Genomic DNA, 27960 nt, shown 5'->3' with positions numbered 1-27960 from the left:
TTAAACAACCACATAGAACTCATTGGGTTGTAAAAATGTTCACAACTGAAGATAAGATCTCTTCCTCAAATATAATATTTTTCCTTATAGAAATATTAATGTTTATCACCCCTCTTGTAAAAATAAATATGCTTCACAGTTACTGCCCTGAGATTCACCAAGCTCAACAGTTCTAATCTCCTCAACTTAATCCAAAAATGTCCACTGTTCCAATCTAAAACTGAGCAGCATTTTGTGCCCAAACTTTTTTTTTAATCAACTCAACTTAAACCCAATTCCATAACATTAGCTTTTGTTTCATTTATAGATTCTCCACTCCCGAAAAAGGTACCTTTCTCTCCCAGCACCATACAACATGCTGAAGGTAAATGTTTGCGTTGACTTCCTCCTGTCCAACCACAGACCATAATTAATCTCTCTGATGTGGGGCACAACAAATCAGCAAGTTGCTTTCTTTCTCTTGGTGCCCTCTCCACCAAGATAGAAATTTTCTGAATTGGGAATATGGCTGCATACTGTTACCCCATCATGTAATAGTACAGTCATGTAATAGTAAGTCACATGGACAATGAAAGTTCATTTTTGTTTGTGCCAAGACTACCTTTGGCAGCTGTTAACATTGTGGAGGCCAGCTCACATTGTTGAGACTCAAGGTGTCCTAGGGTAAACCACCGTGGATATCGACTAGGTACAACTGAAACGATATGATGAGGATGGGAAACGTCGCCAGCATGTGATGTTGATTCCAGAACAGGTAACCTACAAAAAAACAACCACTGTGATATGTTGTAGGTGATAGGAAATACATATCATTGATTCACTAGGCTATTGTGTAGCCTAAATGTACAAATCACATACTGATGCTTTTATCAGGTAATAGCCTGACGGAGAGTAGTTCTGTTTTCAACTGTTGCATATCCAGGCTTTAATGTTCTGCAAATTCAATGTTTTCCCTATTATATTTGTGTAAACATGAAGATACAGAGAACAAAGATATATGACAACAAAAGACATAAATGCATTTGTTCTACAAAGAATGGAAGTGTGGGTCGAGAGAGGTGGGGAGAAAAGGACCATAGAGCATACATTTTCCCTGCACTGATGTAAAAACAGATTTCTGGTGAGGAAAATTAGGCATCAAGCTTCAACCAAGACTACTTTATATCCTGGGTTTAGCCCAGTGCCAACTGGCTTTCATTCAAGTGAATGAGTGCTTCTCCCCATTAAAGATATTTCAGGAGGAATAAAGGTATCTTGTGTTAACGGTACATCGACTTTGCTTTTAAGCAAATTATCGCCAGCCTGACACACAATTCGAAATAGGTATGACAAAGAATCAAGGTTCAGAGCCTGACAGCAGACTCTCCCAGTATCACACAAAATAACAATAGGAAACTCAGAATAAAGGACTAGGAACATTCTCTTCTGTATCACCTCAGATGCTTGCCATGTACCTTTTGTAGGCAATCCCAGGTTCACAGCCTTGTGAAGCCCCAGGATAATATAACAGGTGCTTGGGAACTGACTGCTCCTATGCTGCATAGACAGCAATGTCAGGGACCATTTTATTGCTTCGAATTTTGAAGAGAGTCATAAGTCACATGTCACCAGGTTATAGACCAACAGGTTTATTTGAAATCACAAGCTTTCAGAAAGCAGCTCGTTCATCAGGTCAAGGAGCAGCACTCCGAAAGCTTGGGATTTCAAATAAACCTGTTGGACTATAACCTGATGTCCTGTGACTTCTGAATTTATCCACCCCGGTCCAACAACAGCATCTTCACACCATAGTTTTGAAGACGGTGTAACCATTTCCCAACAAATTAGCAATGGCTGACTTAGGGGTCTGATGGAAGAGTCATGTTTAATTTTAGTCACTTTTCCTTTAGGGCCTTTGCTTGCAATCTTCCTTAACCTAGCACACACAATGAATGTCTTGACTCTATCAGCATCTGGGAGATACCACGTATAGATTTATGCCCTACTAGCATCCCATTGCTTTCAATGCCATATTTACATTCTTGCAGGATATTACAATATTAAGATCCTATTACTTTTATATCAGAAACCCTAGTTTATCAAAGCATTAGGTGACCAACATAATTACACAAAAACGTGCTGTCACCCATCCCTGTCTTATGTTAGTTACCTGCACTAGTTCAATAGTTTTAGTAGTTTTTAGTGGTATGATAAATATACATTAGTGATTGGTTTGAACTGCTCATATGTTTTGTTAACACGCAATAATCTAAACAACGAGTTCAGAAATAATGTGCATCCAGTACCAGAACTGAATGTTTTAAATTAAATTACAAACCTCATTGCTCTTAAAGCTAGTTTGTATGCAAGGTCAGTATCGTGCGACAGTAAAGCTGAAAAAAGGTACTTTGCAAAAGTATGCATTGGCACACTTTCCCGGTGAATCACTTCGCCCAGGCCGCTGAAAGGACCTCCTGTTAATGATCAAAATTGCTGTCAGTTCAGTTGAAGGAGGAATACCTTTATAATATTTTTGCATAGACAGTTTCATTTGCAAGGTGACATTTTTACGTATTGCAGTTCAGTTTTATTTTTGCACAGGTGGTGCTAATTATTTTTCAACATGATTGTTTATTTTGTAATAGAACAACTATTTTTGTGCAAATGATCATGGAACACCAAGAACAAAGGATTGAACATTGAGAGGGATTCTCCTAGTTGTCACCCATAAGGTGCTGGTAGATCTATGGAAACCTTGGAGAAACACTAATTCAGAGAGTGATAAGAGTTTTAAAGCATGGAAAGAGGCCCTTCAGCCCATCATGTCCATTCTGGGACTTCTACCATTTCTTCAACGTTTCCACAGATCCACTGGTGACAGCTCAATAATGGGGGGAAAAGTCATGGGGAGAAATTAACCAAGTTCAGTGTTTTTTTACAGAAGATATTTTCACTGATCCTCCTATTCTTGTTTTCTGGTCCTTAACTTAATTTTGTAACAGAAGTAAATGCAATCGGTGAGACTGATTGCATATACAACACCAATTTAATATTGCAGAAGATTTATGAAAACATGGTTTTCTGATAGTAACACAATTAAATATTTTCTCAGTGTCTTCATCAAGTTCAATTCAGGGCCAATACCATCATTAAATAACAATCTAAATATCAAATGTCAATCACAATATATGGAATAACTTAACTTAGTCATCCTCTCTGTAGAACATGCCTTTATCACAGGATTTATCAAGTCTTTGAAGTAAATGAAAAAGCACAGTTCACAAAAAAAAGCAACTTGCATATTAGTGTCTTTACTTTTGAAAGTACTGTACTGCATGAATTTAGCCTGAATTTAAATATTACCACTTCCAGAACTGAAAGGCTAATTGCCTAAAGCATGCACTATCTTGCCAGAGAAACTATGGATATTCCTCTTTTTTTTCATCAAAACATTTTGATTTCTATAGAGGAATTAGTTTACCTTCTAATAAGATAATAGACTGTTTGCGTAGGACTTGTACAAGCATTTCATCTAATTCAAGTTCCTGTAGTTTGAAGATTATTTGCTCCTCATTGCGACAGACCTTGTCTTGTGCATACAGGCCCTCAGGCATTACTCTTTGCTGACCCATCCCCATCAGTGCCACCTCCATGGCCAGTGTAAGGTAGGATTCATTGCTGTCTAGGCAGCTAGACACAGCCACATGTTGGTAGGTAGCAGGCTTCAGGTCATTGCTAGAATCTAATGGGATAAGGAATGATATTAGTCTTGAAGAATCATGGACAAATGTCAATATCTGTTCTACCAATGAGTTCAGGGACACATTCAAAACCCTGGGTTTTTTTGTTTGGTCTATTCACCAAACTTAAACACCTCAAAAAAAGGCACAGCTGTTACGGACAGAAATTTTCCCCATCCTCCATCTTGGATTACCCAGAGAGGAATTCCTTAAGTGTGCACATGAAAATTTTCTGATTCAATATGTGGATGTACCTACTAGAGAAGGTGCGAAACTTGACCTACTCTTGGGAAATAAGGCAGGGCAGGTTACTGAGGTGTCAGTGTGGGAGCACTTTGGGGCCAGCGACTATAATTCTATTAGTTTCAAAATAGTGATGGAAAAGAATAGACCAGATCTAAAAGTTGAAGTTCTAAATTGGAGGAAGGTGAATTTTGACAGTATTAGGCAAGAACTTTCAAAAGCTAATTGGGGGCAAATGTTCACATGTAAAGGGACGGCTGGAAAATGGGAAGGCTTCAGGAATTAGATAACGAGAATCCAGAGAAAGTATATTCCTGTCAGGTTGAAAGGAAAGGCTGGTAGGTATAGGGAATGCCGGATGACTAAAGAAATTGAGGATTTGGCTGAGAAAAAGAAGGAAGCATATGTCAGGTATAGACAGGATAGATCGAGTGAACCCTTAGAAGAGTGTAAAGGCAGTAGGAGTATACTTAAGAGGGAAATCAGGAGGGAAAAAAAGAGTACATGAGATAGCTTTGGCAAATAGAATTAAGGAGAATCCAAAGGGTTTTTACAAATACATTAAGGACAAAAGTGTAACTAAGGAGAGAATAGGGCCCCTCAACATTCAGCAAGACATTTGTGTGGAGCTGCAGGAGATGGGGCAGATACTAAATGAATATTTTGCATGAGTACTTACTGTGGAAAAGGACCTGAAAGACAGAGTGTAGGGAAATAGATGGTGATATCTTGAAAAATGTCCATATTACAGAGGAGCAAGTGCTGGATGTCTTGAAACGCATAAAGATGGATAAATCCCCAAGACCTGATCAGGTGTACCCTAGAACTCTGTGGGAAGCTAGGGAAATGATTGCTGGGCCTCTTACTGAGATATTTGTGTCATTGATAGTCACAAGTGAGATGCTGGAAGACTGGAGGTTGGCTGACGTGGTGCCACAGTTTAAGAAGGGTGGTAAGGACAAGCCAGGGAACAATAGACCAGTGAGTCTGACTTCGGTGGTAGGCAAGTTATTGGAGGGAATCCTGAGGGACAGGATGTACATGTATTTGGAAAGGGAAGGACTGATTAGGGATGGGCAATCATGTGTGGGAAATCATGTTTCACAAACTTGATTGAGTTTTTTGAAGAAGTAACAAAGAGGATTGATAAGGGCAGAGCGGTATATGTGATCTATATGAATTTCAGTAAGGCGTTTGACAAGGTTCCCCATGGGAGACTGATGAGCAAGGTTAGGTCTCATGGAATACAGGGTGAACTAGCCAATTGGATAGAGAACTGGCTCAAAGGTAGAAGACAGAGGAGGGTGGTGGTGGAGGGTTGTTTTTCAGACTGGAGGCCTGTACCAATGGAGTGCCACAAGGATCAGTGCTGGGTTCTCTACTTTTCATTATTTATATAAATGATTTGGATGTGAGTATAGGAGGTAGAGTTAGTTGGTTTGCTGATGACACCAAAATTGGAGGTATAGTGGTAAGCGAAGAAGATTACCTCAGATTACAATGGGATCTTGATCAGATAAGCCAATGGGCTGAGGAGTGGTAAATGGAATTTAATTTAGATATGTGTGAAGTGCTGCATTTTGGGAAAGCAAATCATAGCAGGACTTATACACTTAATGGTAAGCTCCTAGGGAGTGTTGCTGAACAAAGAGACCTTGGAGTGCAGGTTCATAGCTCCTTGAAAGTGGAGTCGCAGGTAGATAGGATAGTGAAGAAAACGTTTGGTATGCTTTCCTTTATTGGTCAGAATATTGAGTACAGGAATTGGGAGGTCATGTTGCGGCTGTACAGGACATTGGTCAGGCCACTGTTGGAATATTATGTGCAATTATGGTCTCCTTCCTATCGGAAAGATGTTGTGAAACTTGAAAGGGTTCAGAAAAGATTTGCAAGGATGTTGCCAGGGTTGGAGGATTTGAGCTATAGGAAGAGGTTGAATAGGCTGGGGCTGTTTTCCGTGGAGCGTCGGAGGCTGAGGGATGACCTTATAGAGGTTTATAAAATCATGAGGGGCATGGATAGGGTAAATAGACAAATTCTTTTCCCTGGGGTGGGCAAGTCCAGAATGAAAGGGCATAGGTTTAAGATGAGAGGGGAAAAATATAAAAGAGACCCAAGAGGCAACTTTTTCACTCAGAGGGTGGAATGGGCTGCCAGAGGAAGTGGTGGAGGCTGGTACAATTGCAATATTTAAAAGGTATCTAGATATGAATAGGGAGGGTTTGGAGGGATATGGGTCAAGAGCTCGGATGCTGCCTGAACTGTTGTGCTTTTCCAGCACCACTCTAATCTAGACTCTGGTTTCCAGCATCTGTAGTCATTGTTTTTACTCAGGGATATGGGTCAGGTGCTGGCAGGTGGGACTAGATTGGACTGGGATATCTAGTTGGCATGGATGAGTTGGACCAAAGGGTCTGTTTCCGTGCTGTACATCTTTATGACTCTATGACTCTAAACACTTGAGAATAAGCACGATTACCTTATAAACTTGCAGTTTCTATCATTTTCACTTATGTTCTTGTGATTTAATTCAACAATATTAATGGTTGTTTGGTAGTATTTCTGTGAAGGACACATTTTGTCAAGCTTTTCATCATTTACTGTACTTGTCAGAATAATTTCCAAGCATTCGTATGTGAGGGGAAAACCACATTTATAATATATGTGAGAAGTGTGCTGATTGATTGGAAATGGCAAGTGGACTATGATTGCTGGAGGCATTGCCATGGGGAATGCATAACTCATCATTTAACTGGTGCATGCTTCATAGCAACGCCTCTACCAATCAGTGTCCATTTGCCAACCAATCAGCACTCTCTTTTACAGTATAAATAGTGTTTTCCTTTTCTATTGGAATTTCTTGTAAATTATCTGTTAAGTACAAGATGAAAAGCTCCAGCAAAATGTGACTTTTTTTCAACAATATGATGCATATTAATGGTAGTGCCCTTCCACAGCTCAATGTCATGTGGAAGATTTTTCTTACATCAGAATCTAGGTATATAAAGTAATTTTATCTCAATCAAATGAAATTTCTATGAACTTTTGCAATTAAACATTACATATAGCATAAATCTAAAGCACTTTTAAACAAACAACATTACTGTGACCTGCTCACTTATATATTGAAATGTGCATCTTTTAATTTAACTTTGCAGCTCCAATATCGTACATAGCTACAATCCTCGTTCTTCATTACCAGCAGCAATCTCACTAAAAGGTAGCACTGATCAGTTGCATGTTTGTTTAACAATCACATTTCTCCTTTATATTACTTTAATAAAGCAAGTCCATGGATTTTAACAGGAAACCCAGTGGTTTGGAACCTCATGCATTAAACTAACCCTTAACTACCTGTTGCTAACAGTGCAGCAAAAACCAAAACCACAGTGTAATGGAGTTATTTCAATAATTAAAAACAGCTCCACTCTAAACTTGCCAGCCTGACTCGCCTTCCCTTTTCATGTTATATATTTAGATGGGAGAAATGCACTGACACTAAGGATATATTTGGGAAAACTTCCTTCGAGTATATCACACATGAATCAAGGAAATTAAGGCTACCAAAATCACAGCCATAGGACTGGTCTCAGTAACCCATCCTGTGTCCACCAACAGAAAGAATAACAGCTTTCACAGAGCTACTCCACCTAGTGGTAATACTTATAACTTAATTGATGCAAATAATAAACAGAGGATCTTCTCTTACCTGCTGTGTCCATACAACTCTCATCTTCTAATCGGCAAGCTTCAGTTAGTGTGATGAATAGGCACCCAATTGGGTCCAAAGGATGACCCACCCACCCTTCCAAATTTGTAATAGTAGTTACCCCTCTGTGCAATAATTCTGAAAAGAAATAATGCAACCAAGATCAGAAGAGTGTATTATGCATCTCTTCACTGATTTAAAAAACTTCATATTCACTAACAAATTAGAGATATTTTTTAAACTGAACTCAATGTATTCAATTCAATTCAATATTTCTTTGTATGCACTGTACATTTATTTATTTCGAACAGGCTTTGTTATTCCCTTTAATTTCCTTCCTTGAAGTTTATTCTCTACTACCCTCTTCACTTCAACAGAGATGAAGGAAAAAGACAGTAGTCATCTGCTATGATCAAATGCTTTCTACAATCATAAGGAAAATTCAGTTGGATCACACCCAAATTCCTCTTCACATATCTGATTTACTTGCTTATTTCCACAGCATTCCTAAGTAGAGGGCTCTTTAAGAATGATCAGTTAATTCAAATTCATGGAGCTCCAACTTGTGAACAGTTTTAGTGGAGGAGAGTTAAATATTCCCGACATTAAAAAACATTGACTTCGTATTCTTTATTGGACATTGGTGTCCACTCAGGTTTTGCATTTTGAAGTGTCTTTTAGGACCACTAGTACTAAATGAGTGGAAAATGTCCAGCAAGATGACTACCTAAGTACTCTAGTTACAAATACCAATGTCCTCCTGATTTGCCCGATATTTAGTCTCTGTTCACAATCGAGAATGCCCAGGTACTTCCTATGAGCAGTGACTAAACTCTTATGATGATTCTCTTGTTAGCAGTTCATAAATAAAAGCAACTGCTGAGAATTTGCTTTAGAAATACATTCACTCCCATTGTACATTACAGACTACATGATCACTCTCCCTACACTCCTGTTGTATTCATTGTGCTTTTTTTCTGATTTTATCTGATTCTGATTTAATTGTTGTTCTTAAGCCTTTCCTCCCTTCAAAGTGAAATCTTAAAAAGTCTTGCATGCCAGTGCATTTCCTATAGCTTTGCCTATGGAAAAAATAGACAAAAATAGTTTCCCATGAAGTATATAGCAATGTAGGTATGATTATTGGGTATGCAGTTTATGAAGCTCAATCTAATGGTGGGATTGTGTCACTACATCTGTGGTTGTACACCAGATACACTGATGCCCATCTTTTGTGGGCTCATTAGAACAACTTCCTGTGACATTATGGCTTAAAACAAGAGACAGATCATATTTGATTTAATAATTTGACAGATTTAACAGCGACGATAACGTGATGAGTTCAATGTTGTGTTTAAACAGGAGAAACATGAAACAGCTACTAAAATTTAGAGTTAGTTAAGGCCGGGATCAACAGAATGAGATGGACTATCCACAGTAAACTGAGAGACTCTGTCAACGGGTAAAATGACAGAAGAGTAGTTGTGTAAAAAAAGAATGTAATGTGACATAAAAACAAGTTATAACACAATGGTAAGAGTTCAATTTGGCAAAAGCTATTGATGGACAATTTGAGGTAAGGCAAATGTGAGGACTGCAGATGCTGGAAATCAGAGTCTAGATTAGAGTGGTGCTGGAAAAGCACAGCAGGTCAGGCAGCATCCGAGGAGCAGGAAAATCAACATTTCAGGGAAAAGCCCTTCATCAGGAATGAAGGCAGGGAGCTTTCGGGGTGGAGAAATAAACATCAAACTAAAAGGGAAAAACATACTAAAATGCATAAAAGCAAAAGTCCTAGTGTATCAGAGAAAAATAAAGAAGAAAGGCAATCAAAACAGATAATAAGTGGTACAAAAAAGGACAATGAAAAGAAACTTACAGTAGATGTCAAACTTAACGCAAAGCTTATACAATTATAAATTTTAAAAACTGTGTGGTTAAAAGTAACATGGACCGTTTAAAACCTGACAACAGTGTTCTATAAATAAGTGATAGACATATTAAGATATTAGAGTCTAGACTTTGATTTCCAGCATCTGCAGTACCCACTTCTGCCATATTAAGATAGTATTATGTCAGTATTTACAATAGACGAAGTGGATGACATGTTGGACAGTCCTAGGAAACTAATATAGTTCTCTGAAGGGGACTTCACTTAATAAAGCAACAGTAATGAAGAAGAAAAAAAGGCAATAAAGACTGACAAACTCCTAGGATCAGACAGTTCTTACCACAGGATTTTAAAGCAAGGTGAGAACATTGTAGTAAAACTGATACCTTAACTGTAATTTTCCAAAGTTTTTTGGTTTGTGATTCATTCCTTTAGATGAAAAGTTGTACATATCCCTCTGCTAATTAAAACAAGTTCAGAAATGGAAACTACAGAATTATAGGCTGGTTAGTCTAACATTTGTAAAAAAAATTACAGGAGTCCATAATCAAAATTGTGGTGATTGAGCACTTTGAAAGATTTTAGCTGATTGATAGTGTCAGCAAGGATCTGTAAAAGGTAGGTCATACCTGGTAAACCTGACTGAATTATTTGAAAAATAAGGTGTTAGATAGGATGTTACTTAAACTGAGTTTCAAAGGACATTCAGTAAAGTTCCTCTTAAGAATCTGTTAGCTGAGATTGAAGGTAATGAAATTGAGGGCAAGTTATTGCTTATGGAATTGGCAGTTACAAAGACAATAGACTGGTACTCTAATTACCATCATATAATTAATGATGACCAACAGGGACCTGTGTTGGAAGCTCAATATTTTGCCGTATTTATAAATAAATCAGATGATGGGGCAAGACGTTACACATTCAAGTTTGTGGATGACGCAAAGATGATTGGGTTTGTAAGCATTGTAGATGGAACTGTAAAATTACAAAGGGGTTTTAATAGATTCAATAAGCAAAATTGTAGCAAATAGATTTCAATATAAGCTTGTACAATTGATTATAACTTGAAGAACCTGAGGTAGGCTGGATAGATTAGATTCCCTACAGTGTGGAAACAGGCCCTTCGGCCCAACCAGTCCACACAGACTCTCCGAAGAGTAACCCATCCAGACCCATCTCCCTCTGGCGAATGCACCTAATACTATGGGCAATTTAGCACAACCAATTCACCTGACCTGCACATCTTTGGATTGTGGGAAGAAACTGGAGCACCCGGAAGAAACCCATGCAGACACAGGGAGAATGTGCAAACTCCACGCAGACAGTCACCCAAGGCTGGTATCAAACCTGGGACCCTGGTGCTGTGAGGCTAACCACTCACACAGCCAACCTGTGTGAGGTAATCAATTGTAGACAAAAAAATGATAGATCATAATATTTCCTGATAAACTGTGAAAAACCAGAAGAAGTGGTTATCTCAAGAAATTTGTGGTTTATGTTGGTTAAAATGTCATGTACAGATATGGAAAAGGAATAATAGAATTCTGGCCTCTATATGTACAGTATGACAATTCAGGGGTTCAGAAGTCATGCCAGAATTGCACAAAATCCTGGTTATACTACACATGGCATACTGTCTTGAGTTCTGGCCATTATATCTTAGGATCAGAAAAAATGATGACAACTTGAAAAATGTCTATATTACAGAGGAGGTGGTGCTGGATGTCTTGAAACACATTAAGGTTGATAAATCCCCAGGAACCAATCAAGTGTATGCTGGAACTCTGTAGGAAGCTAGGGAAGTGATTGCTGGGCCCCTTGCTGAGATATTTGGATCACTGATAGTCACAGGTGAGGTGCCAGAAGACTAGAGGTTGGCTAGTATGATGCCACTATTTAAGAAAGGTGGTAAGGAAAAGCCAGGGAAATATAGACTGGTGATCCTGACATTGGTGGTGGGCAAGTTGTTGGACGGAATCCTGAGGGACTGGATCTACATGTATTTGGATAGGCAAGGACAGATTACGGATTGTCAACATGGTTTTGTGCGTGGGAAATCATGTCTCACTAACTTGATTGAGTTTTTGAAGAAGTAACAAAGAGGATTGATGAGGGTAGAGTGGAAGATGTGATCCATATGGACTTCAGTAAGGAATTTGACAAGGTTCTTCATGGTAGACTGGTTAGCAAGGTTAGATCACATGGAATATAGGGAGAACTAACCATTTGGATACAGAACTGCCTCGAAGGTGGAAGACAGAGGGTGGTGGCGGAGGGTTACTTTTCAGACTGGAGGCCTGTGACCAATGGTGTGCCACAAGGATCGCTGCAGGGTCCACTGCTTTTTATTCATTTATATAAATGATTGGGATGTGAACACAGGAGGTATAATTAGCATGTTTGCCGATGCTACCAAAACTAGAGGTGTAGTGGACAGCAAAGAAGGTTATCTTGGATTATAACAAGATCTTGATCAGATGGGCCAAGGCGTGGCAGATGGAGTTTAATTTAGATAAATGTGAGGTGCTGCATTTTGTAAAGGCAAATCAGGGCAGGACTTATACACTTAATAGTAAGGTCCTGGGAGTGTTGCTAAACAAAGAAACCTTGGAGTGTAGGTTCATAACTCCTTGAAAGTGGAGTTTCAAGTAGTTAGGATAATGAAGAAGACATTTAATGTGGTTTCCTTTATTGGTCAGTGCATTGAGTATAGGAATTGGGAGGTCACATTGCAGCTGTACAGGACATTGGTTAGGTCACTTTTGGAATATTGTGTGCAATTCTGGTACCCTTCCTTTCGGAAGGACATTGTGAAACTTGAAAGTGTTCAGAAAATATTTACAAGGATGTTGTCACGGTTGGAAGGTTTGACCAATAGGGAGAGGCTGAATAGGCTGAGTCTGTTTTCCCATGAATGTCAGAGGCTGATGGGTGACTTTTTATAAAATCATGAGAGACATGGAAAGAGTAAATAGACTAGATCTTGTCCCTGGGTTGGAGGAGCCCAGAACTAGTGGACATAGGTTTCTGGAGAGAGGGGAAAGATTTAAAAAGGACCTAAGAGGCAACTGTTTCACACAAAGGGTGGTGCATTTATGGAATGAACTGCCAGAAGAAGTGATGGAGTCTGGTACAATTACAACATTTAAAAGGCATTTGGATGGGTATATGAATAGGAAAGTTTAAGACGGATATAGGCCAAGTGCTGGCAAATGGGACTAGATTAATTGAAGATATCTAGTCGGCATGGATGAGTTGGACTGAAGGGTCTGTTTCCATTCTGTACATCTCTATGACTCTAATGAGATAATGCAGCATGGATTTACTAAAATATCTGGTCTCCAAAATTATTAGGAGCAATTACATAAGCTAGCATTGTTTTCTCTGAAATTTTAACGGTCAAGGAGTGATTTCAACAAAGTTTTCAAGATTTTATGAGAAAGCACTACAAAGAAGCCATTTTCACTCGTTGAGGAATCCAGGACAAGGGTGGGTAAGCTTGAATATTAATATTCAAGAAATATTAATATTCTTGAATATTAATCAAAAAATATTAATAACACAATGGTGGCTAAACTTACAAACACTTTTCTGAAAGAGGTACCTGAAGCTGGGTCACTTGTTAATTCAATTGATAGGCATCTGTGAGCCAATTTGTTTTTTTATTCATTCGTAGGAGGAGGGCAGTGATATCTGGGCCAGCCTTTATCATCCTTCCCTAATTGCCCAGAGGGCAGTTAAGAGTCAATCACTTTGCTGTGGGTCTGGAGTCACATGTAAACAGACGTGGTAAGGATGGCAGTTTTCTTCCCTATATGAGGTTAGTGTACCATATGGGTTTTTCCAACCATCGACAATGGATTCATGGTCATCATTAGACTCTTAATTCCCGATATCTGCCTTGGTGGGATTTGAACCTGGGTCGCCAGCACATTACCTGGGTTGCTGGATTAACAGTTAAAAATGTGTTGCTGGTTAAAGCACAGCAGGTCAGGCAGCATCCAAGGAATAGGAAATTCCTATTCCTTGGATGCTGCCTGACCTGCTGTGCTTTAACCAGCAACACATTTTCAACTGTGATCTCCAGCATCTGCAGACCTCATTTTTTACCTGCTGGATTAACAGTCCAGTAATAATACCTCAAGGCCATTGCTTGCTGGATGATTAAGGGATATGGGGCACAGACACAAATGCCGTTAGGTCACAGATCAGCTGTGATTTCAATAAATAGTGGAAGAGGTTTAAGGGCTTACTCCTGGCTTTATCTTCCTAATTCAGTGGAAAGGCTTGTTTTTAAACCCATGATGCAGCACTGGATGTAGAAGAATTTGACAAGATGTAGTGACTGAAAACAAGAGAGTTTGGTTTTGTGAACATTGGCTATGCAGGAGAACAGACAGATTAACAATATTAAACATGTTGATCTAGAGGGGGCTGATATTGGAGAGAAGAATACTGCAATACTTCTCTCCCCATTACGCAACATCAAACAAGTCCATTTATAACATGGTACCATTTTTTTGTGAAAAAGAAACTTTCAGGTTATATAATGTAAATTATACATTTAAAAAGTAGACAAAGTTGTGATATATTTGTGAATATTCAAATTTTTGAATGCAAAAGTTATAATTTCCTCTACAGGTCCAATCCAAAAGTGTACCGACAACAATGCATGATGGAACCCTTTCAGACTCATTGGTATCACTGTGTTAACTTAAATCCCCAGGCTGACGGATTACGCTTTATTTTTCTCCTCTCAACTCCAAAATTCCAAAATAGAACAGAAAATTTTGAAAACCCTCAACAGGTCGGCCAACGCGTGTGTGAAGAAGAAAAGGTGAGTTAAAAGTTAATAATTCCATAGTCAAACATTTGGCTCATTTGTTTTCTTCACAGTTGCTGGTTGGGGATGAGAGTTTCCAGCATTTTCTGTTTTAAGTTGAGATTTCCAGCTTTTCTGCTTTCTTGCCTCAGACATAGGAAGTTACATAGACATGAAGTCTGTCCTATAAGCAGCTACTAAGTGAATCCTTTCACAGGACTCACCTTTCTTTTGATGTTTATATATTTCTAGTTGCCGTTGCTGTTGTAGACGGAGTGTGTTGATGATTGCCACCGCTAATCGAAGAGCTTCTCTAGGATAACCGTGTGAACGTAGAGCATCCACCCTGGCACAGGCAGTGGGAACATGTTCTACATGGATTACAATAGTGTTGAGAGAAATGAGTGTTAAGCTATTTTTGAAAGAATTTGAGTAGGTAGGGAAAGGAAAGTACTTAAAATGCAAAGTAAATTTTACACTTTACCTAACCACAGGGGCTGCCCATGAGCATTGAAAAGGAGACTCTCACTCTCTCTCTGGTAAGAGGGCGATGCATAAAAATCGCTGCTAATAATACGCTGAAGGTGACTATCCTGCCAGTGTAGATCACAAGCCTCCATTGCACGTGTGAATACAGTCCTTCGTGGCCGAGCTAAAGACTCTGTTAAGGGATAATATTTTAAGAAAAAGTTACTATATGTAGTTTGAGATGCTGAAACAGCAGCAACAATCTTGTCTAACATTGACAAACAAAATGCCACCTTTTGTGTCAAGCCTTGTTTCAAGTTTTAGAAACCCAGTTTCCAAATATATTACAGAAATCAAGAGTGTGAATAGGTCATTTGGACACTCAAACCTGATCCACTATTCAGTAAGGTTATTCAATAAGATCTGTTCATGACCTTAACGTCACTCTCCTGTCTGTTTCCCATAACCTTTAACTTGCATAGGGTTAAAAATCTGTCCCTCTCAGACTTGAATATATTCAATGCCTCAGCCTCCACAGCCCTGTGTGGAAGACAATTATAACAATCCATGACCCAGAGAGATAAGAAATTCCACACTATTGGTCTTAAATGGGCAATCTTTTATTCTGAAACCAAGGTCCCTAGATCTAGAATATGTTACTCAAGATGACATCCACTGAACACCTTCCTTGTCAGACCCAATGAAAATCTTACAGATTTCAATAAGAACATTAATAATCATCCCTCACAATGTTTCCTCCCTGGAATCAATCTAGTGAACTTCTTCCGAACCATATCCAAAGCAATAACATTCCCTTCCTAAGGGACCAAAATTGTGTGCAGGTCTCTAAGTGCGACCCCATCAATGGCCCATACAGTTGTAGCAAGATTTCTGTATTTTAAATTTCATGATCTTTGCAAGAAAGATCAACATTCCATTTGCATTCCTATGTACTTGTTGTACTTGCATGTTCACTGTTTGTGCACAAGACAGCAAAATACCTCTGTAGCATAACATAGGTAGTCTCTCTTGATTTAAAAGTATTTTGCTTTTCTTTTCTTCCTACCAAAGTCGACAGCCTCACATTTTCCCTAATTATCTTCATCTGAATATTTTGTACCCAGTGCTTAACTTATCTGTATCACTTTGCAGTCTTTTTGGGTCCTCTTCCAACTTGTTTTCCCATTTGTGTTATCAGCAAAATTGACCATCAAATACTTGATCCCCTTATCCAACTCCTAAGTGTAGACTGTAAAATAGGCAAAACCCCAGTATGTATTCCTGTGGCACTCCTTTAGTTAGTTTCATTCATTTATCCTGACATTTTTTTGTTATTGGGCAGATTTCATTCCATGTCAATAAATTACCCTCAGCACCATGAGCTCTTGTACAATAACGTTTTTATATGGCACCTCAGTGAATGGTGTTTAGAAATCCAAATGCACATTTAGTTTATCCACACCAGTCAATTCATGTTACAATATGGACCATGGACTAGACATCTCTACAGCTATATCCTGAAAATTATTAATACATTTGTCGAATATGGTTTTCCTTTAATAAAATCATGTTAACCTCACTTGTTGTTTTCTAAATGTCTCACTACTACTATCTTAACAATAGACTGCAGCATCTTCCCAATGACTGGCATTACACCTGCTGTTCCCTGATTTCCATATCCATCCTTTCTTTGAACAGGAGTTAATTTGTGGATTTCTAATTGCAGAATCTAGGTGATTTTGGAAAATTACAATCTATGCTGGCATGAAGTGTTGGCATACCATTTTAATGATGACGGATCAAACATGCTACTTCACTGTTAATTTAAGTTTTATACAATAACATACAGATGAAGTCATACTGGTCATGAAATGCTAACTGTGCTCTTCTCTCTCCTTACACACTGCTGGAGCTGTAGAGCTTTTCCAGCATTTTCTGTTTGTTTCAGATTACCAGTGTCTGCAGTATTTTACTTTTATTCTACTTATATACAGCAAGACCTTGTCAATAGTAAGGCTTGTGCAGACAAATGGCAAGTAACATTCACACCACACAAATGCCAGGCAATGACCATCACCAATCAGAGACAATTTAACCAACATCCCTTGACATTCAATGGCATTACCACCACTGACTTGCCCACTGCAACATTCTGGGCTTTCCCATTGACCAGATACTGAACTGGACTACCCATATAAATTCAGTAGCTACAGTGCAGGTCATGGATCTGTAGTGAATAACACACCCCTAACTCCCTAAAATCTGTCTCTCACTACAAGACACAAGTTAGAAATATAATATTTCTCATTTGCCCGGACGAGTGCAGCTCTGAAAACACTGAAATTGCTATTGAGAACACAGCAGCCTCCTTGATTGGGATCACATCCACAAACAACTACTCACTCCACCATGATGCTCAGTAGCAGCAATATGTACTATCTGTGTCCCACAAGTGAATAAAACTTATTTTGGGATGGACAGTAAATGCTGCACCAGTCAGGAATGCCCACATTCCATAAGTGAACATAAAAGAAGCATTTTGGCAAGTTTAATCTTTGGTAGAACCTGGCATACAATAATATCTTTCAACAGCCTCAGCATTTCACACGTTCGGTCAACTTTGGCTTCTGGTTTTGCCAGACTTGAGATGCATTTATCAATATATTTCTTCCCTGACCAGTTATCCTTCATTAACCAACATACATTTGTCGCCAAAGTGAAAAGATTAAAAAGTAGGGCAGAAAAAGGGAATGAGTTCCTTCAGATTCCAATCTTGCTGGAGGATTTTGAAGAAGACAAAATGATCCAAAACTAAAATTATGTAAAACCCCTAGACAGTCAGCCTCTCAATCTGGATGTTTGCCAGTGGGGAAACAGAGACAGAAGTCAAGATGTTTACTCCTTAGGTGGGTGATGCAAATCAGGAAGTTACCAGCCTGATGCACCTACTCAGGAGAAACTTGCCAATGGGGTGGTCTTTGTTTTGTAAGGGAGGTGGTATAGGATGAAGGCCAGCCTATCAGCTGTGTACTGACTCAGGCTTTTTATAAGGCCTGCCTTGATTCTCAGGGACACGTCGGTTTTATTCTGAAATCATAGTCGCCTTAGCACTCAAATCCCATTGCTCCTACCCATGCCCATGTCACCTTCGAGTCGATTTAATGCAAACCATGCATTCTGCCAGCCACCTCCAGGCTGCCTTACAGGCTCCAAGACAACTCATGCCAGCTGCCATCTTCATTCTTAAACCCTTCCTGCCACCTCACCCTCCATCACTGGTAGACCTCAGTCACATTGAGGTGGAGTAAAAGATTGTAAGTTCATGTCTTAATTGACAGCTTTGTAGTCCTACAAAGCTGTCAATTAAGACATGAACTTACAATCTTCTATTTATATAATGATAGATTTTGGAAGGTAACCAAGCATTAATAATTATACAATGATAACCCTTGGGTTAATGTCAGTTAACAGCTAGTTTAAAACCATCTCCCAATAAGACAGATAGCTGATTCCTATCATTTTTTTGAAAGGACTGAGAAAATCTGAGAGAATCTAAGTAGTTTCTGTCAGCCCTCCTGGAATCTGTACCCAAATGCTGCATCTTCTCCCCTTCTCCCCACGAATATTAGGATTCTGATCTCAGCTGATTTCATTAACTGGGGCCAGTGACCATAATTCTATTACTTTTAAAATAGCAATGGAAAAGGATAGACCAGATCTAAAAGTTGGAGTTCTAAATTGGAGGAAGGCGAATTTTGACAGTATTAGGCAAGAACTTTCAAAAGCTAATTAGGGGCAGATGTTCACAGGTAAAGGGATGGCTAAAAAATGGGAAGCCTTCAGAAATGAGATTAGATTAGATTACTTACAGTGTAGAAACAGGCCCTTTGGCCCAACAAGTCCACACCGACCCACCGAAGCGCAACCCACCCACACCCATTCCCCTACATTTACCCCTTCGCCTAACACTACGGGCAATTTAGCATGGTCATTTCACCTAGCCTGCACATTTTTGGACAGTGGGAGGAAACCGGAGCACCCGGAGGAAACCCACGCAGACATGGGGAGAATGTGCAAACTCCACACAGTCAGTCACCAAGGAACTGAACCCGGGTCTCTAGCGCTGTGAGGCAGCAGTGCTAACCACTGTGCCACCCGCATAACAAGAATCCAAAGATGGTATATTCCTGTTAGGGTGAAAGGGAAGGCTGGTAGTTGTAGGGAATGCTGGATGACTAAAGAAAAATTGAGGGTTTGGTTAAGAAAAAGAAGGAAGCATAGATCAAGCGAATCCTTAGAAGAGTATAAAGGCAGTAGACGTATACTTAAGAAGGAAATCAGGAGGGTAAAAAGGGGACATGAGATAGCTTTGGCAAATAGAGTTAAGGAGAATCCAAAGGTCTATACAAATACATTAAGGAGAAAAGGGTAATTAGGGAGAGAATAGGTCCCCTCAAAGACCCCTCTTTGTGTGGAGCCGGAGGAGATGGGGGAGATACTAAACAAATATTTTGCATCAGTGTTTACTGTGGAAAAGGACATGGAAGATATAGAATGTAGAGAATAGATGGTGACATCTTGAAAAATATCTATATTACAGAGGAGGAAATGCTGGATGTCTTGAAATGCATAAAAGTGAATCAATCCCCAGAACCTGATCAGATATACTCCGCAACACTGTGGGAAACTAGGGAAGTGATTGCTGGGCCCCTTGCTGAGATGTTTGTATCATCGATAGTCACAGGCGAGGTGCCAGAAGACTGGAGGTTGGCTAAAGTGGTGCCAGTATTTAAGAAAGGTGGTAAGGACAAGCCAGGGAACTATAGACCAGTGAGCCTGATGATGGTGGTGGGCAAGACTAGATTCCCTACAGTATGGAAACAGGCCATTTGGCCCAACAAATCCACACAAACCCTCTGAAGAGTAACCCACACAGACCCATTCCCCCTACGCTATAGTTACCCCAGATGAATGCACCTAACACTATGGGCAATTTAGCATGGCCAATTCACCTGACCTGCACATCTCTGAGGAAATTGGAGCACCGGGAGGAAGCCCACACAGACACGGGGACAATGTGAAAACTCCACACAGACAGTTGCCTTAGGCAAAAATTGAATCCGGGTCCTGGAACTGTGAGGCAGCAGTGCTAACCAACGAGCCACTGTGCCGCCCAATAAGCTGCTCGAGGGGATCCTGAGAGACAGGATATACATGTATTGGAAAGACAAGGACTGATTCGGGACAGTCAACATGTCTTTGTGCACAGGAAATCATGTTTCACAAAGTTAGTTTGAGTTTTTTGAAGAAGTAACAAAGAGGATTGGTGAGGGCAGAGTGGCAGATGTGATCTCAGTAAGGCATTCAACAAGGTTCCCCATGGGAGACTGGTTAGCAAGGTTAGACCTTGGAATACAGGGAGAACTAGCCATTTGGATACAAAATTGGCTCAAAGGTAGAAGACAGAAGGTGGTGCTAGAAGATTATTTTTCAGACGGAGGCCTGTGACCAGTGGAGTGTCACAAGGATTGATGCTGGGTCTGCTAGGTTTCATCATTTACATAATTGATTTGGATATAAGCATAAGAGGTCAAGTTAGTAAATTTGCAGATGACACCAAAATTGGAGGTGTAGTGGACAGCGAAGAAGGTTTTCTCAGATTACAATTGGATCTTGATCAGATGGGCCAATAGGCTGAGAAGTGGCAGATGGGGTTTAATTTAGATAAGTGTGAGGTGCTGCATTTTGGGAAAGCAAATTTTAGCAGGACTTATACACTTCATGGTAAGGTCCTAAAGAGTGTTGCTGAACAAAGAGACCTTGGAGTGCAGGTTCATAGCTCCTTGAAAGTAGAATTACAGGTAGATAGGATTTTGAAGAAAGCATTTGATACGCTTTCCTTTATTGGTCAGAGTATTGAGTACAGGAGCTGGGAGGTCATGTTGCGGCTGTACAGGATATTGGTTAGGGCACTGTTGGAATATCGCGTGCAATGTTGATCTTCCTATCAAAAGGATGTTGTGAAATTTGAAAGGGTTCAGAAAAGATTTACAAGGATGTTGCCAGGGTTGGAGGATTTGAACTATTGGGAAAGGTTGAATAGGTTGGGGCTGTTTTCCCTGGAGCTTCAGAGGGTGAGGGGTGACCTTATAGAGATTTATAAAATCATGAGGGGCATGGATAGGACAAATAGACAAGTCTTTTTCCTGGAGTGGGGAGGGGGGAGTCCAGAACTAGAGGGCACAGGTTTAGGGTGAGAGGGGAATGATATAAAAGAGACCGAAGGGGCAACTTTATTATGCGGGTGTAGCATGTATATGGAATGGGCTGTCAGAGGAAGTGCTGGAGGCTAATATAACTGCAACATTTAAAAGGTATCTGAATGGGTATATGAATAGGAAGGTTTGAAGGAAAATGGGCTGGATGCTGATAGATGGGATGAGATTGGGTTGGGATATCTATCAGCATAGACAAGTTGGACTGAAGGGTCTGTTTCCTTGCTGCAACAACTAAGCAATAATTTCTCCTCTAAAAAAAGGTGCATTTTAAATGTGATATTTTCAAGATTTTTTGGCACACAAAGCAGACTACCCATCTATTTATCAAATCATTCCTTGCATTGACTTTGACACTTTGAAGAGTAAATTGAAAAAAAATGTTGTCAAATCAACTTTGGTATCTTCCAATTCTGTGACCTCTACAACCTAGAAAGACACAGGCAACAAATACACAGGGACATGACCATTTCCAAGTCCCATTCCAAGTCACACAGCATCTTGATTTAAAACAATATTGCTTTTCTTTCACTATTGCTGGGTCAAGGGATCTGGAATTTCCTTCCCAAAAACACCGCGAATACACATATAACAGGCAGACTGCAGAGTTCCAAGAAATTAAGGCACAGAGTATTTAAGTATAAAGACAAAAAAAAAACTGAAATGAAGTGAATTTACACATTGTTCAACATAGAATCTTTTCATCTTTGGAGCCTGAGATCGAAACTACACTGGATCGATAGGTGGAAATCATTTTTCTCAGGCTGTAAGGACCCATGTGAAATATGATTCACAATCCTCAGTCTAATTCCTAATGAATAAAGGTCCAGAACATTCTTCATTTGGCAACTTTTTCAGACAAGCCATAATAGATGATGATATACAAAATGAATAAAAAAATCTCAATAGTACAGTCACTAATTTGAGTCGTTCAAACAGATCATAACATAAAATAAGATCAATTGGGAGAGTGTAACAATATCTGTATGAACATATTTTGAAGAACTCTACTTGTACTGTCAACACTAAATGATAATTACATAAAGCCTGCACAATTTGTGTTTCGCAAGTGATTTAGCTCAGCAGAGTGTGAGGAAAAGGATTAAAATATATAGATGAAAGTGAAACAATGTTGGATTGTTTTTTGTACTTTTGTTGATGTTATGTAAATTGGGAGTAAGTCATGCAGCCCCTTGAGCCTATTCATGCTGTATAAGAGTTAGGCCATAGCTAAAGTATTGAGTGCTGTTCTGGAGGATGTGATTGCACTAGAGAGATTGCAGAGGAATTTCACAGGATGTTGCCTCAGCTGGAGTGTTTCAGTTATGAAAAGACTTGATTGGCTGGGGTTGTTTTCCTTACATCAGAGGAGACTGGGCTATGACTCAGGCACTCTAAATTATGAGACAGGTAGATTGGAAGAAAGTGTTACCAACAAACAAGTACTGTTTCTTATTCTTGTTTGCAAATTATGACAATTAGGAGCATGAAAACTTTCTGCGGCCTAAGTATTTGGGTAAGTGGAATGAATTAAAAAGTTCAGAAAATGTGCTGACTGGAAAGCAAGACATGGAAGATGGCTCCTTTCTAGACTGAAAATGTAATCTTCAAACCCTTCCAGCACCTCTCTGTTGAGGTCAATAGTGAGAGACAGATTTAAGATGAGACAGGAGCTTTAGGGGATTTACGGAAGAGGTTTTGGTGGATACCTGCAACTCACTTGCTGAAAGGCTGGTAGAGGCAGGAACTACCTCGGCATTTAAGATGTATTTAGATGGAACACTTTATGCATACTGAGCTACGGTCAAGTGCTGGAAAATGGGACTAGAGCATCAATGACTGGCACAGGCAAGATGGGCTGGAGGTCCCTTTTTTTGTGCTGTAAAATTATGACAATGATTGTGTCCTCCACCATCTTCCTCATGTCTATCTAAGTTGCCATTGAGGCAGAAAAGTTGCTTTTATTTTAAGCATTTCATCAGAAAATTAATAAGTAATAACATGCAGCAAAAATGCCCACAGGGAACAGTATACTGAAACAAGTATAGAAACAGGAATACAAATTGGGCCGTCACCCTCTTCTAGAATCTTCCACCTCAGGAGATAGTCTATGTACAGAAATTAGGGCTGAGAGAGCCATAATGAGTGGTGCCCTGCCCAACATCTTTTTCCTCAATTCTATGATGAATGGTTCCTGGTGCTGACTGCAAGAACCAAGAACATGCTGCTATTATCTACAAGGTATGACAGAGAGAAGACATTGCAGCCAAGGGTTATTAGTTCTGAAAACTACATTGACAATTTAATATAGGAGTTGCACTGCATGCTTTTTACTCAATTGGTGAGATATTTATGTTTTGCATCTCCAAAGTCTCAGTGGATGGTCACCACCAAACATTCACTCTAGTATCTTCTAGGAAGAAGCCACAGATCCCGCAGATGAATGCACTGGCAAGGTTGCCTCCAGCTCAGATATAGATACCTCAGTGGGTATTTCAACCAGGAGTACAGTGCTGGAGAGTTCCTCACTTGACCTATCTCCACAACTGCTTGAGGAAACAAATGCCCAGGTCACTGACAATTGCGGAGTACTGCCTGAGATCAGGTACCTGTTCAGCTCTAGGCAGATCTCATAGTGTCAGAAATGTGTAGCTCGATCCAAATGTACAGCAATAATAGGCATGCACCAAAGACACCAAAGTGCAATGATTGCAGGAATGAAGCAACATCTTGGGAACCCCATCTCCTGCTGTGATAGTCAGGCTGCTCTCATGGATGGATGGGCAGTCAGGTCTCGCAGTCTGCTTGATATGTGAAAGACCTGCACTTCTTTCATCCTAGCCATTGGTTGTAACCATCAATGACAAAGTGATGGATATGAGGGGGACGTGATCTCACACAAGGAGGCAGAGTGATGCCAGTAGACACCTAGATGGAGGAGGCACTAAATACAAGTCCCCAGCAGTCTTCTGAGGACCTTCTGGACAAATCTGGATCTTCCACCTCCATCCTACTCAATCCTGTGGATATCCAAGTCAAGAGGGGTACATTTGGGCCTGGGTAGGACACGTATAACACATCTGGACCATTAAGACACAAAATGCAATACTAATGGGCTTCATTCTATTGCACTGAGATGGGAGGGAGAGAAACATGAAGACCTCCCTTTCTGACGGCACTTAGATGACACTTCACTTCTTACATTTGTAATAATCATGTTCACTTCTGACTGTGATAGAAATTGGCATTTTGAAGGTAATGAACCCACTGCTCCTTATCCGGAGACAAAACTTCATGGGCCAAGGTGCGAGGTGAGCAGTTGCTGCACTGTGGCAATGCACAGGCAGACCATTGCTATCACTCACAGGCATCAGTGGAGTTCAGCAGTTAGGCTGCATGAAATCATCAGAATTGCTCAGGTTAAGGAGTTGCACTGCACAGTCAACTGATGTCTGAGGGTCACAAGGAATGTTGAGTTCACCAGAGTCTTCACTAGATAGGGATATCCATCTATCAGTCTGCGTCTGCCCACTTTTCCCACCCTCCCCAAAACCCCAGACACTTGAGGTGAACATGCCACATGTAGTTCACTGTCTCCTCTGATGGAAAGCCCATACTTTCAATGATGATGACCCCACTTTTCTGCATGCTGTCTCATGCTCTATCATCTCCTCCCTTACATATTGATCTAAATTTCTCCCCTCCACTCACCACCGTTAAGTTCCCCAGCCTCTCTCCCACAGCACCAGGCTCCTGATTCCCTACTCCCATCCTCCACTCTTGAAATTTACTGGTTGGAAACCATAGACTGGCTGTGGCCCACTCCCTTCAGGAAATTAGCTGGAGAGCTACCAAAGAGTGACCAGACCTTGACTTATATTTGCATATCACCCCAGTTGTGCTCTCATGACTCCCCAGACTGGCTGCACTGGACTCACTCCCAGACTGAAGAGGGACAGACCTTGCGAATGCCCTGACTGCTTGTCTGACTATGCCTGGTACCTTAGGCTGATTCTACAGGCTGACCTTAACTTATAGTGTCAGGACCCCACCTAACTGACGGTTGCCCCCCTGAATAGTGCATTTTCTGTTAGTGCATTTGCTGTGTATATAGCTAGTCGGTGTCTGAGATTGATGTAGCAATGTACTGTTCGGCAACATGTCTAACCCTTTGCTGCTGACTCCTAAAACTTTGACAAGCTGCCTGGCTTTGTGTCAGTATTAACCAACAAGGCAATACAGCAGTGCTGTGAGCTGACATAACACAAAAAGAAAAGGCAGAGAGGCTGCAAGCATCCAGGCAGCCTCTAAAGTGAGCAAGAACTAAGAAAGCAAGCAAGTAGCTGCAATGTTCCCTGGTCCAATCTGTCACTACACACAAAGTCACCTTGCAGCTACATTTTAATGACAGTTGCTAGAGTGCGCCATAGTGTGGCATTGAAGTGCAGTGATGTTGGACAAGAGCACTGGAGATGTGCCATGATGGTGCAGAGAGGCTGGCACATGTTGTATGCCTACTACTGTGGACATGCAGGGGGGATATGTGTGTGTGTGTGTGTATGGCCAGTGCCTGAGAGAGTGCCCGTGCCACCAGCTGCTCAGACCTTTGTCTCAGAGATTCTTGGTGTCTAGTTTCTATTAGACCTGTAGTATGATAGGAAGCTGCATGTTAACAAGTCAAGATTTGTAGTTAATTAGTATGATAATAAGCAATAATCCCTGTTAACAGTCCTCTGAACACTTCCTATCAAGAATCTTGTTTTAACTTTTGGAACTCTTCGAATATGCAACTTGTTGGTCCTGACATAAAGAAAGGCCTTGATGAACTTCTCATCTGATTTTCCCAGATTTCTTGTCATAGCTCACATTTTTCAGGGTCCTATGAGATTCCACCCAATAAAGATAGTTCTAATTAATCACAAGCATAATATTGGAAATCACAAATCAAGAGATATATAATTTTACTACCATTTATAAATTTATACTATTTTTACATTGTAATAGGAAGAAAATTGTTAACTCACTGACTTGACTGTGAACAGGTAATATAGATTCCAAAATGCATTAACACTATAAACCATTTTCTTCATCCTTCTTTCATTAAATAGTGATTATAGTAAGGGAACTGTGGTATGGCAGAGAAATCTTGTTGAGAAGAAATGGCAATGTTGTTACAATCACCACTCTCTGCCAATACTAATGATTCCACAATTTGTGCTTTACTGAAGATTGAACACTTTTGTGCTTCCTATATTACAATAGAGGATACACTTCAAAAGTTCTTAATTGGTTCGACACATCCTGAAATTCTGAATATGCACCTTATAAATGAAGCATTCCATTAAAAAATTGGATTTTAGATTGAAAATTCTGCTAACTTCATAATTTTTGGTTATCCTCCTAATTCTCCAAAATAAAGAACAAAAACTGACTTCTATAAATATGGTTAAATAATCACTAGTAGATGCGAATAATAGTCTGTTGTTACTTACTTGTAGTTTTCCTAAGGGAGTAAATGAAGAAAAAAAAGCTTTCACTCTCTACTTCGTGCCTCATTCCATGACCATAAAGAGATTTGCAATTCAGCATCTGAATATATAAGCCCAAGTCTTTAACAATAGCAACGTTCACTGCACATTCATAGCTTGTGTGAGGAAAGTTCATACAGTAGAAAAATATTTACCATATTTAGAAGACAGCAACTCTTAAATCAATGCAAAACAGTTTAATGATGAAGACGGGAATGCAATGCAATCGTCAAGCATATTAACAAGTGTGTGCCTCAGAAAGCCAAATGGGACAGTTGTGCAGCAATATGAAGTAACATATTAGAAAATTAAAGCACAGAAATTTAGTCATAAGACTTGTAAAGCAAGATACATACAGTATAAATTAGATCTGTAGAAACAAAATGCTGACTTTGCTCATAAAGAGACTGAATTTTATTTTGTTTTAGATACTTTAAACAAGAGGTCAACTTTACAGGTCAGCACCTTAACTGGTTGGTACTTAACTTGAAGTAATGCTTTAACTTTTCCATAACCTTGGAGGACTAATAGGATTTGATAGCAGTTTCTGTCAAAGACATTTGGCTTTATACTACGTTAGAAGTATGTATTCTCATCTTTTTCCCACGTGCAATTAGATTAGCCAACTCAATCCAAATCTGATCCATATGAACAGTACAAAATTGTCAATTATTTCCTTAAAAGTAGAATTAATTTATAAGTGGGAGAAAAATCAGAACAGTGTACCGCATGCTGATTCTTTGTTGCTGGGATTGTGTAAAAGATGGCTTTCCTGTATTCTGAGAAAAAGGCCAACTGGGCCTGAAACATTCACTCTGCCTTCTCTCCACAGATGCTGCCATACCTGCTGAGCCTTTCCAGCAATTATTGTTTTTGTTTGAGCTTTCCTGTATAGCTGTCTGCGTTTTATCTGACTTTAATGCTGATGCAAGTTGACAAAAGCTGAAGAGAATTTCTACTCCCTTTCAATGACATTCTTCTCATTGATTTGCATAAACCCTTTTTTAAAAAAGCTATACAACAATATACAGTAAATTCAGGGCTTCTACGTTGTGTCGCCATGTTGAAATATCATCCCAAACTCATTCTTTCCTTAGAATAGGACTTCAGTCTCCAATTTTCATTTGTCAACACTCCTTTTCACCTGGGCACATTACAGTCTGTTTGGAGACTTTAAAAATAAAAGCATTAAATCTAACTTGGTGACAACCAAGATTATCTGCTTATTGATTTCCACGACAGAGCTATAGGTAAAGCTGATTTTGTAATTGTCAGATAAAGGATTCCAAGGTCAGGGCTTGGCAC

The 27960-nt window shown here is 39.7% G+C and overlaps 1 protein-coding gene across 1 annotated transcript in view; it reads right to left on the bottom strand.

Moving 5' to 3' along the window:
* The window catches only part of zswim5 (zinc finger, SWIM-type containing 5), a 268233-nt gene that overhangs the window by 15782 nt on the left and 224491 nt on the right, over positions 1 to 27960 (bottom strand). The window contains exons 6-11 of the mRNA XM_060830519.1: positions 14869 to 15045; positions 14609 to 14755; positions 7672 to 7809; positions 3461 to 3721; positions 2318 to 2453; positions 602 to 759 (exon numbers count right to left, since the gene is read on the bottom strand). Coding sequence (XP_060686502.1) covers positions 602 to 759; positions 2318 to 2453; positions 3461 to 3721; positions 7672 to 7809; positions 14609 to 14755; positions 14869 to 15045 — 1017 coding nt within the window. The remainder of the gene's footprint in view (positions 1 to 601; positions 760 to 2317; positions 2454 to 3460; positions 3722 to 7671; positions 7810 to 14608; positions 14756 to 14868; positions 15046 to 27960) is intronic.

The sequence above is a fragment of the Hemiscyllium ocellatum genome, chromosome 9, assembly GCF_020745735.1.
Source record: "Hemiscyllium ocellatum isolate sHemOce1 chromosome 9, sHemOce1.pat.X.cur, whole genome shotgun sequence".
Taxonomy (NCBI): Eukaryota; Metazoa; Chordata; class Chondrichthyes; order Orectolobiformes; family Hemiscylliidae; genus Hemiscyllium; species Hemiscyllium ocellatum.
The sequence above is the reverse complement of the archived record's forward strand: the minus strand, read 5'-3'. Positions and strand labels throughout refer to the sequence as shown.